This window comes from Halichoerus grypus, chromosome 5 (genome assembly GCF_964656455.1).
Source record: "Halichoerus grypus chromosome 5, mHalGry1.hap1.1, whole genome shotgun sequence".
Lineage (NCBI taxonomy): Eukaryota > Metazoa > Chordata > Mammalia > Carnivora > Phocidae > Halichoerus > Halichoerus grypus.
This window is the reverse complement of record NC_135716.1, coordinates 165890941-165903230: the sequence shown is the minus strand read 5'-3', so window position 1 is coordinate 165903230 and position 12290 is coordinate 165890941. Positions and strand designations below refer to the sequence as shown.

Here is a 12290-nt window from a genome sequence, read left to right as displayed (position 1 = left end):
AATAGTATCTAGTATTTGCCCATCATTTCATTGTGAACACCTGTACAGTGAACCCTCATAATAACCATAACAGTGATGTTCTTACTTTTTTTTTTTTTTAAGATTTTATTTATTTATTTGACAGAGAGCAAGATAGTGAGAGCAGGAACACAAGCAGGGGGAGTGGGAGAGGGAGAAGCAGGCTTCCTGCTGAGCAGGGAGCCCAATGCGCGGCTTGATCCCGGACCCTGGGATCATGACCTGAGCCAAAGGCAGACGCTTAATGACTGAGCCACCCAGGTGCCCCTGTTCTTACTTCTTCTGATAAAACAGAGTCTCAGAGGTTGAGAGGCCTGCCCAGGAACGAGCAGTTTTTAAGTGAAAGAACTGGAACTAGAACCCAGGTCTTCGATGTTTCAGCCTGCTGACTTTCTATCATGCCACAGCTGTCCCCTAAGTCACTCAGTCCCCAAATGAAAATGTGGTAAAAGTTACAGAGTGTGAATTAAGGAGAAAGTTGGAATTTGTGAGACCCTAATGATTTATGAAACTGGGTATTAAAAATGGCTCTCAGAAAAGAAAATGCTTCTCTAAGATCCTGAAGCCACTGATGAATTGATTCATTAATGCTGGACTCCCTTCATCTTAAGTTAAATCCCCCAGGTTGAGTCCTGCAGAATGTCCCAGAACCTGAAATAGGATCTCTCTTCAGTGTATAGGAACCAGAAGATAGGGATGAGAAATGAGGCCTTGCCTGAGGTTGAGACAGAGGTGTCAGGGCTTTTGTTTGGCCCTGGGATGATCTGGTTTCTGGTATTAAAATCATTCAGTAGGGGTGCCTGGGCGGCTCAGTCAGGTAAGGGTCTGACTCTTGATCTCAGCTCAGGTCTTGATCTCAGGGTTGTGAGTTCAAGCCCCACGTTTATATATTTTATAAACAATAAAATTATATTTATTATTAAAAATAATAATAAAATAAAAAGCAAAAAATCATTCAATAAAGGAATTAAATTTTTTAGAAGAAAATAATTAGTAGTTTCCTTTACATGTTTATTGGAGATATTTAGGTCAATAGCTTAAATTCCCATCAATTAAATCAAACCTCACACACAACGTCAAAAGAAAACTCGATTGATATCCAGAAGCAAACAAACCAAAAACACCTCATTGTGAAACCAAATGACGTTTTGTATCTCTAAGAATTATTCGAGCTTCATCAAAAAAAGTATTTTTGGTATTCTGTGCCTGAGTCCCCAAGTATATTTATGTCAGGGTCAAACCCTTGCTGACTTGGAGTAGAATGTTTGAGATGGTTTAAGATGGTGTTAGTAAAGTGTGTTAGACCAGGATATTCATGCAATTTAGTGACAGAATTTGTATTTTGGTCTGGCTGGACTATGAACATTTTTTTGCAGTTATTATTTGTGTTTCCTACTTCTCAGTTTCGTCCATTCGATAAAGTAAAATGTCACCTTAGCATGTTAATGGCCCTCTCTTAAAATTTGTCTGGTTTTTAGCAAGTAAGAACACCCATATTTATTCATATTTGTCTATACTATCCATTTGAACATGGACATATATGAAGATAAATTTTTCATAGGTATTCTAGAGATAGATCTTTGGAAACATTGAATAAAATATTAGGGAAAGGCATTTTTTTTCAAACTCAAAATTCAACATATATTGATTCCCAGGCTCTCATTAGAAGTTAGCTTTATAACTGACATGATTATTTTCTTCTTTCAAAATTGTTCTGTCAACTGTCTAATTCTGCTTGTATGGACTCAATAACATTACTGACTGGCTTATTTTGGTGCTTAGTGTAACAGTATCATACCTGAGAACACACTAAAAAATTAACAAGACACTGTAATTAAACTCGAGACCAGCTCTGATAAAAGTTGCCTTTTCCCCAAGTTTCCACCATTGCCGCCACCATAAGATATATTTATCTTGTGTAAATATACTTAACTGCCATCTGTACATACCATTGTCAGTATCGTCAATTAAATCTAAGCACCCTAGGATTGGATCACTTCTTTCTTTCATCTATCCCCAAATCACCTAAAAGACATTTCTCTTCTGAGATGACAAACAACCGTTTATTGAATTTATTCAGTCATTCTTATGTTTTATACTTGATTGCAATAAAATAAGATTTAAGCCTGAGGTGCAGGGCACTCAGGCAATAAATAAATAAATAAATAAAAGAAAAATATAAATCATTCTGATTGAAGTGTGATAGTGTTGATTTGTAGTATATATCACTTAATCTACAGTTACTGTTCAGGTCAAGTTTTAGGATTCTTTGATCTTTAATATTTTATATTCCCAGTTGCTGTCATGACTGGCAAGAGAATGATAATTTTCTTTGCATGTCTTTACTGGTTTCAGAGGCATGTTACCTAATAAGAAAATCTACTAAGGAATTAAGTCACAGATACAACCATATTTTTGTTCACATTCCTGAGAATAGCCTTGCCATCTTTAAATCAGAAAACATTAAAATATAATGAAGCTACACCTTTAAGTTGAGCTATTTCTTTTCCGCCCAGATACATTAAGTCCACAATCATTGACTTTGACTTTCAAAATCCACTTGCTAAATTACTATGGTTTTATATTATCCTTATAAAAGAGAATGTTTGTATTAGTTACCAGTTGCTTACATTACTTACCATTCTTTCTATTAACTACTTTTCCTTTTAGGAAACTATTTTAACTGTTTTTTTAAGATTTTACTTATTTATTTGAGAAACTGAGAGATAGTGAGAGAGAGCACGAGCGGGGAGGAGAGGGAGAAGCAGGGAGCTCCACGAGGGGCTTAGCACAGGGCCTGACCCCAGGACCCTGGGATCATGACCTGAGCCAAAGGCAGATGCTTAACCGACTGAGCCACCCAGGTGCCCCTATTTTTAACTGTTTTTAAATGGTTGGAGGACATTAAGGATTTATCAGCACTTCATAAATTGTTTACCAGACTCTTCAGGTTTTGCGGATTACTTCATTATGAAACCAGATACAAAAGCTTGCATAAGAAAATAATTAAATAACATTTTTTATAACAAAAGTAATGCATATTCATTTAGAAAGGTTAGGAAATACAGAAAAATACAAAGAAATTATTTGCAATTCTTGGGGTGCCTGGCTGGCTCAGTTGGTAGAGCATATGACTCTTGATCTCGGGGTCATGAGTTCAAGTCCCACGTTGGGCATAGAGTTTACTTTAAAAAAAAATTATTTGCAATTCTGCTGCTACTACTACTGATATTTTATTTTATTTTTAAGATTTTATTTATTTATTTGACAGAGAGAGACACAGCGAGAGAGGGAACAGAAGCAGGGGGAGTGGGAGAGGGAGAAGCAGGCTTCCCACAGAGCAGGGAGCCCGATGTGGGGCTCGATCCCAGGACCCTGGGATCATGACCTGAGCCGAAGGCAGACGCTTAACGACGGAGCCACACAGGCGGCTCTAGTACTGATATTTTAATATGCCCTGAAGTCTTTTTCATGTGTGTAGTTATACACAGGAAAATATAATTTTTAAATGGGTGAGAAATAAAGCACATAGCACATTACCAAGGGGAGGGTTTAGTCTTTGAAGTTAGCATTTTTGCCTTCTTCCCTCATTCCCACATTTAATTATGGTCCTGAGATGAAAGTAGTTCCCTGAAATCACATGGCAAGTTGGCAGTGATACTGCTGTTCTTCACTTGGACCTTATTGTGTACCCAGGATTTTAATATATAGAAAGATAAAATGAGACAATAGCAGGTCCTTTTCTTCCTTCTAATGCAGAAAGGAATTGCTTTTCCGTTGCCACCCAGAGATAAAAAGCAGTCTTCACTAAAGCAGGAAATAGGTGATCAAATGTGTGTGGGAAAAATTACTACATGGCCCCTCCAGAAAAAAACATACAGTTTTTTTCTTATGTGGCAAAATTTTAGGAAAGTTTTCAGGATTTATTTTCATTGTGATGTTTATAGGATAAGATAGTCTTGTAAGCATAACTGTGGTTCTTTCATTGGTCTAAGGTATAAGTGCCTTGCTTCAAAAACAACCTGAAGAGAAAAAGTCTCTGGATTGCATTTAATGGAGTGGCACTGCTCTTAATGATGTCTGGGATCTTTAAGTCAAGGGAGAGGTAATTTATAACTCACAAGGGCACATACCTACACAGGGTTTGGTGATCCTGAGACATAATCCTTCTAAATAAATAACTTTTCAAGAGAAAATCTTTAGAAAGAAAAACATTTGTTTTTTTTTTTCCCCCAAAGAAAATACTTAATTATCATACTTAGCAGGTACCATTCACTCTTTAAATAAAATTGGAAACTTTCCAATAGTATTCTCGATTAAATATTTGTCTAACATTCTTGCTTCTCCTATCCTGGAAACCAACCAGATAGCCTGGCTGTACTTTGTACAGGCAGCTGGTCTTACTATTGTAGCATCTTTCTTCTTCTAGATCCCCCATCAGTCCAGATAAGCAACGTCTGAATTAACACCTTTGAATCACATTACGTCTCAATTTTGTCAGTTACTGTGGGAGGTTCAGACGCAGTCCTATATTTGTTCATACCCTGACAAGATTCCTTTAAAGTTTCCAGGCCAGTTTGGTATATGCTGCTGTGCAGAGTCTTATGTAATCCAGTGGCCCTTGCTGATGTCAACAGCTAAAGGCACAACACTGTCAGTTAACATTCCTCACTTACGTTACTTGCCCAAGTTTGGGAGTCGTGTCATGGAGATTTTAATATCTTCTTTTTGTCTCCATCTTTTCTTCTGGCTTTTCAGCCTTCTCCTTATTTTTAAAAGTATAGTGTTGGGCACTGAAATCAGACTCTGCTAAGAGGACTTTGGACAATCTTGGTACTTCTCGAAAGTATTGTCAGGTTTGGTGCACATTCTTTTGAACATAATAGGACATGTCCTCTGGTCTTACTTGAAATATTTTGTTGCCATGGATGAAATGGGCTTTAGAACCAGAAACCAACTTGAGTTTAAACCGTAGCTCCGTCACTTCGCTAGCTCTGAGTTGCTTAACCTCTCTATATCTCTAAAGTAGAGATAGTGACCACTGCATAGTGAGGTTATGAAAAATTAAGTGAGGAAACATATTAAAGTGACTAGTGTACTATCTGGCATGTTGTGAACATGAATAATGTCAGTTTTTGTCTTATTTTACTGATGTAGGAGATAAAATCCTGGATGAGAGAGTGGGTCTGGTCAAGTGGGCCACTCTCTATGTTCTTTCCTTTCCTTTTTTTTTTTTTTCATTGTGTGTGTGAGGGGGTGCAGGGGAGAGGGAGAGAATTTTAAGCAGGCACCATGCCCAGCTGATAAGGGCCTCGATCTCACAACACTGAGATCGTGACCTAAGCCAAAATCAAGAGTTGGGTGCTTAACCAACTGAGCCACCCAGGCGCTGCCACTTTTTATGTTCTTTCTAAACATGCCTTTTCAGTTTTTAAATAGCACAAGGCCAAGTAGAAGTTCTCAAGTCACCTGGATTTATTGAATATACTTTCAACAAGTTTTTACTGAACATTACATGCCAAAAACTGAACAAGAGAGATACAGAGCTAAGTAACAGGAAATCCTTATCTCCACTACCCTTCCCCCCCCCCCGTCAAGGAACTCACAGTCTAAGGGGAAAGATGGATTACTAAACCAGTAATGACAAGGTGCAATAGGAACAAAGAGGAATAGTATCTACATACTTTAGGTAGTCAGGGGAAAACTTCCAGAACTGACACTTGAGCTGAGCATGGACTTCCAGGCAGAAGGAACAATATTGACAATATTTACAAAGGCAGGGAGGTGAAAGAAAGCATGTGCTGTTCCAGGAACTGCAAATAGTTTTGAATTAATGGAAAGAAGGTTATCTGTGGAGGTATGACAGGGTGAAGCTGGAAAGAGAGGTAAGAGTCATATTTTAAAGTATTTTCTATGTCTTACTAAAGGGTCTTAACTTTAACCAGAGGCAGTGAAGAACCACTAAAGGGTTTTAAGCTGCAAAATGGAGTTCTCAATGTTTCATTTTAGAAATAAATACTTTAGGGGCACCTGGATGGCTCAGGTCATGATCCCGGAGTCCCAGGATTGGGAATGAGCCCCGAGCAGGGCTACCCCTCAGTGGGGAGTCTGCTTCTCCCTCTGCCCCTCCCCCAGCTTGTGCTCTCTCTCTCTCTCTCTCTCTCTCAAGATAAATAAAATCTTAAAAATAGAGAAATAAACACTTTAGCAGCAGAGTAGAGGATGTGTTCAAGGAAGGTTTGAGATGAGAAAGAAGGAAGGAAAAAAGCAAAGAAGAAAAACTAGGGCCTTAGTAGTAAGCTAAGTGAAGCATTACAAGGGCCTGAATGAAGGTAGTAAACGTGGGAATAGAAACAGATAGATAAGGGCAATATTAAAATAGAATGGAAATGCCTTGCAGTAATTTACAGGTGTTGGTGGATGAGTATAAGGAAGGCGTTGAAGATGATTTCAGGATTCTGGCATGGAAGACTGGATGGATGATGGTGCCATTTACCAATGTAACAGAAATGATGGAGGAAGTTGGGGTGGCAGGTCCAGGCAGCAGCAGAGATGAGCTTAGTTTGGGGCATATTGCATTCCATATGGCTGGGAAGATGTCCAGTAAGTAGTTGGCTGTGTCCAGATCTGGACAACAGCACCAACTGGGGAGGTTGATTTGACCATATGTGAGAATGCTCTAAGTGGTAATCTTACCCAACTGTTACTAATTTTCCTTTTATTTCCAGTGACTGACATGTATTAAGTGGTCAGTAAATATTTGTCGAATTGATGTTACTGTGGCTGCAGCTTTTATCGGTGGTCTCCTATGTACATGCTTTGAAAAAAAAAAAATCATTGCTCGATCTAGTTTTACTCAACAGTAGGCAACTTTGGGCCAGATGTTGCTTGCCTAAGCAGTGTTCAACTCACAAATGGCTTCTTCATGACAGAAGTATTACTTGAGCAGACTGGTATAAAATTGGCTCTAACTTGATTTTCTTAGGTATTTTCCTGGTTCTAAATCAGCCTTCTCAATTGTAACAAAATTGTTTGGAAAAGCCGTGAAGTTTTTCTCCATGTGAGTGGGCTTGGATATGCTATTCACAGTGCTAAAGCTAGCATAATAGCAATTTAAGAAAATCTATTTGTTTATTACCAGCTGATCTATTTTTGGACAGCTCTAACAGCTTGTCTGACTCAAAAGAAATGGTGAGAAAAGTGCCCTAGAGAGTAATACAGTGCGTAAATAATAACAACTAATTTATTCCATTTAATAAGGCCCTAGCATATTATAGGTACTCAGAATGTTGGTTGAATTAAGTGACTGTATATGATACTTAAGAATTTACAAAGTGCTTTCACATATATTATTTTTTTTTTTTGATCTTCAGAATCCCATGAGTCAAACCAGGTATTAGTCTCATTTTAAATATGAGGAAATTCACATACTCTTAGCAATAATATTTTATGTATCTCTGATTCGTCTGCAAACAGAGACAGTTTCTGGTGTCCTCTCTTAGTCTCATTTTTCATGCCCTATGTAATCTTCATAATCAGTCCATGAAAGACCTGCCTAATCTGAATTCAACTTGTACCACTTTGAGATGTGCTTGAGTTGACGGTTTCAAGATGGTTTAGAAGTAAAGTTGCCCTGATATTCTTGAATGTGGTGCATCTTGCCTTGCCCTAATAGGGCACTGGTTTATATTCATCACAATGTAGGTTGGTTTACAAGTTAAGGTTAAAAAAATATAATGCATGTCATGTGATTTGAGGACTAACATGTAAGCTGATCCAAGCACGTGTCATTGACTCCAGGAATACCTTTTTAAAAGAGTCATTTTGTTAGTAAGTTACTAGGTGGTATGTAATATGGGAAGTTGATCTTACCAAAATTTCCGGCCTACGTGGCTTTCTGGTGAGCACATGCACATGTTTACTTTTCCTGACATTTGGCTTCAGTCAGCCGGTTGGTTTTTCACATGGCTCATATTCTTTTTTTTACTCATGTGAATTCCTTCTCTTCTACCTTTAGCACCTTTCTTTAAACTTTGGGATTATGTCCATCCATGGTGATGTTATCTCATCATCCACATTCTTTTGGAAGTACTTATTTTAGGTCTGTTTTTCCTGTGGTGTGAGGCACTTGGCCCAGGACGGGACTGTTTCCAGAACTTACTTCTTAGGCATGAAGATAGGTCATTCATCTGTGAAGAAATATATCTCGGGGTGCCTGGGTGGCTCAGTTGGTTAAGCGTCTGCCTTTGGCTCAGTTCATGATCTCAGAGTCCTGGGATCGAGTCCCACATCGGGCTCCCTGCTCAGTGGGGAATCTGCTTCTCCCTCCCCCTCTGCGCCTCCACCCTGCTTGTGTGCTCTATCTCAAATAAAAAAAATAAAAAATAAAAAATAAATAATCTTTTAAAAAATATATCTCAGGGGCGCCTGGGTGGCTCAGTCGTTAGGCGGCTGCCTTCGGGTCCTGGGATCGAGTCCCACATCGGGCTCCCTGCTCAGCGGGAAGCCTGCTTCTCCCTCTCCCACTCCCCCTGCTTGTGTTCCTGCTCTCGCTGTCTCTGTCAAATAAATAAATAAAATCTTTAAAAAAAAAAAATATATATATATATATATATATCTCAGCTTCTTTATTATGTTTACAAAGAAATACTTCACTATTTTTGGTATTTAATTTCATGACAATGGTTGGATTAAGTTTGTTCTGGATGTATTCGATGTTTTAATGCCTGGAGATTTTAGCTTCTCCATCAGGGGCTGTTATGATGATATTTATGGTTTGGAGATATGAAACATTTTTCAAACTGATCAGGCTTCTGGAGAATATGTTTCAATAGGCTCATAAATTGCATTGTTCCCTGTGCATAGTAATGAGTTAGGTATTTAGGAATGGCAAAGTAACTGCTTTAAGTATGAAGAGTAGGAGTTATACAGGCAAGATCATAGTAACACAGTAACACAAAGTGCTTGGTACTGTGTGAGGCACATCAAAATTATTTCTCAAGTTAACAGGGTTATAGAGATAAGACCAAAACGAGGTTGGAACTGCTTAAGCCACTAATATATTTATCAGTGAAGAGCAGTTGTTCCTTTTGGCTACCTCAGGAGCCAAGATTCTTAGTTTATATTAATACTAATATTTTTGAGACCTCTTAAAAATTATTGTTGATTCTCAGAGTTCACGATATTCCCTACTTATTCCTAATCTTCTTGCTTCATTTGTAGAATATAAATGGCATTCGAACAGAGGAGGTGGCTGCCGTGACAAAGGGGCCATCTACCAACCCTGACTCTGAATGGGATGGTCCCAAGCACTCAGTAATTCCTAGTAAGAGCCAAATGACCACCCCGTCGGAGTCTCCACAAAGCTTTGAGTTTGGCTCCCTCTCCATAAGCAGCAAGGAGACAGAAGAGAAGGAGCAGGGGGCAGCTGGCTATCTTGATGTTAAGGAAATGCCAAGAGGCTCAAGTGGGGAATGTATAGGAGTGGAGGAACAGGCCAGTGCCTTAAAGTTCTCAGTATCACCAGCTTCCTCTCAGCTGCAACTTGGTGAAAAAAAGGCAGAGAGTAGTGAAGAACATGTTACACCAGGAGAGCCACTTGGAAAGCAAAATGGATCATTTCATGACTCTCGTGTGGGTAACCAGTTCCCCACCCTCATTCGAAGTTTCCAGGTAGTAACCGATTCAGTGATGCAGGTCTAATGACTCACTTTGGGAGAGGGCCAGAATCTGCTCTGTGGAGGAGGTGGTGGTGGTGGTGAGGGCAGTCGCCTCTTTGCTTTTTTGAGAATCACAGAATAAAATCGAAGCCCTTGATTACTACAAATAAATTTATTCAGAGGAATTAACTCCATGGCTAGAAATGCTTTCTCCCCCGAGGACTTAAAACTCTTGGGGGTAAATTCCAGCTGCTTATCTTTATGAAGCTGATGTGAGTGGGTTCCTCTTTTCCTTGCTTAAGTATGGGCTATATAAAGAGGTGAATTTCTGAGACTTCTGTGATGAAGAGCCATTAGTGTTCTGGGGCCATGCTCAAAAAATTCAAATATTTTTCGTTAAAAGAGACAACTGATTTCTTTTTTTTTTTTTTTTGAGATTTCAGACCCCAAATAATTATTTCTGTACTGCGGCCACATAGTATAGCCCACCACTCCCACTGACCCCACTCACAAGGGCTTCCATGCTCATAGGCACTAATCTCCTATGCTAAGGTGGATGGCCACTTAACTTCATCACAATCAAATGGTAGTTTTAGGGTGATTTATAGTCTTTGGCAAGGTGAGCTGATGGACAAGAAGCCTTTGATATTCCACTAATGTTCATTCTTCTTAAATTCTGAGATTAATCACCAGGTGGTGGTAGAAGTGATGATTTTCTTTCCAGTTTTCCAAATACTGTTCCTTCTCAATAAATCCAAAGTGAATGTCTGACATTGATTTGAAAGAAGTTAATGAATTCCAAGATAAAGTATTCCAATGTCATTGCTATTTCATGTCCCATTTGTAGTTAGTGGAGGAAATGCGACTGATTTTCTTAATTATAATGGCACAGTCACAAGGACAAACAAAAGGGACTGCTGTTTGGCAAACAGTTTTATATTCAAATTCTGAAGGTCAATCTAAAGTGTTTTGTATCACTGATCATAACCGTCTGATCTTAAAGCTTTCCATTAAGTATATGAAAATGATTACAGTAATGCTGTTTTTAAATATCCCTCATGATTTGACACCTTGTCAAGGCTACTTGGAATAGTGTCCAAGTCTTGGGCAGAGACTGAGCTAGCCCTTTGCTTGATTAGAGCTATCACTTTGATCAGATCAATGTCAGAAGATTAGTTCTCCACAGCCTTCTGAAGACTCTGGTAACTCTGTTTCTTTACTGCTTCACAGCCTCCCCTGGTGAAGACTCAGACCGTCACCATCTCAGATACTGCCAACGCTGTGAAAAGTGAAATCCCAACCAAAGATGTCCCTATTGTTCACACTGAGACCAAGACCATCACTTATGAGGCTGCCCAGGTGGGACATGATGTGCTGTTTCAGAAGCAAAGACTAGAGTAAACACAATAAATAACCTTCATTCTTTAGAGACTGTAATCATTTGCTGCAGGTAATGCTAGGCTTTTCTGGGGTGATTCTTTTTATTTATTTATTTATTTTTAAAGATTTTATTTATTTGACAGAGAGAGACAGACAGTGAGAGAGGGAACAGAAGCAGGGGGAGTGGGAGAGGGAGAAGCAGGCCCCCCACGGAGCAGGGAGCCCGATGCGGGGCTCCATCCCAGGACCCTGGGACCATGACCTGAGCCGAAGGCAGACACTTAACTGACCAAGCCACCCAGGCGCCCTGGGGTAATTCTTTTTAGAAGAGATTACTGATCTAAGGATGTCCCAAAGTACTTCACTAAAAGCAAAGTTGTCTCGCATCTGATTGCTTATATCCTCCACCCAATTCAATTAGGGAAGGCCGTCTAGTGTAATGGTTCAGAACATGGGCTTTGGGTCACACAAACCTGAGCTCAGGTTCTGGCTCCTCCACTTACTCCAATTGCTACAAGTAATTGAATGTCTCTGAGCCTTGATTGCTGTCCCCCCCATCTATCCCCCCACCCCACCCATGATGTTAGTATCTGCCTCATGATTTTATTTTTAAAAATTTTTTTTTTTTTTAAGATTTTATTTATTTATTTGAGAGAGAGAGAATGAGAGAGAGCACGAGCGGGAAGAGGGTCAGAGGGAGAAGCAGACCCCCCGCTGAGCAGGGAGCCCGATGTGGGACTCAATCCCGGGACTCCAGGATCATGACCTGAGCTGAAGGCAGTCGCTTAACCAACTGAGCCACCCAGGCGCCCTATTTTTAAAATTTTTTTTTAAAAGATTTTATTTATTTGAGAGAGAGCGAGCATGAGCAGAGGGAGGGGCAGAGGGAGAAGCAGACTGCCTGCTGAGTAGGGAGCCTGACACAGCTCAATCCCAGGACCCTGGGATCATGACCTGAGCCAAAGGCAGACACTTTAACCGACTGAGCCACCTAGGCACCCCTGCCTCATGATTTTATTATGAAGATTGTATAAGATATGACACTGTATGGACTTGACTTGAGCATCATGCCTGAAAGTGTAAATAAGTAACAGCTACAATATAATTTATGTGGTGCCTGGCTGGCTCAGTTGGAGGAGCATGCAACTCTTGATCCTGGGGTTGTGAGTTCAAGCTCCATGTTGGGTGTAGAGATTACTTAAAAATAAAATCTTTAAAAAAATTATTAAAATT

General features: G+C 39.6%; 1 protein-coding gene across 12 annotated transcripts in view; it reads left to right on the top strand.

Annotated features, from left to right (window-relative positions):
* Positions 1-12290, top strand: part of EPB41 (erythrocyte membrane protein band 4.1) — a 195126-nt gene that overhangs the window by 169063 nt on the left and 13773 nt on the right. For 10 of the 12 annotated variants that reach the window (XM_078073541.1, XM_078073527.1, XM_078073525.1 and 7 more), the window contains one exon: positions 10908-11036. The exons of 1 other annotated variant lie outside the window; for it this stretch is intronic. In XM_078073541.1, the coding sequence (XP_077929667.1) occupies positions 10908-11036 (129 nt within the window). Of the gene's footprint in view, positions 1-9240; positions 9344-10907; positions 11037-12290 lie in introns of all 12 variants that reach the window. One more of the 12 variants, XR_013448300.1, reaches the window with a different exon arrangement.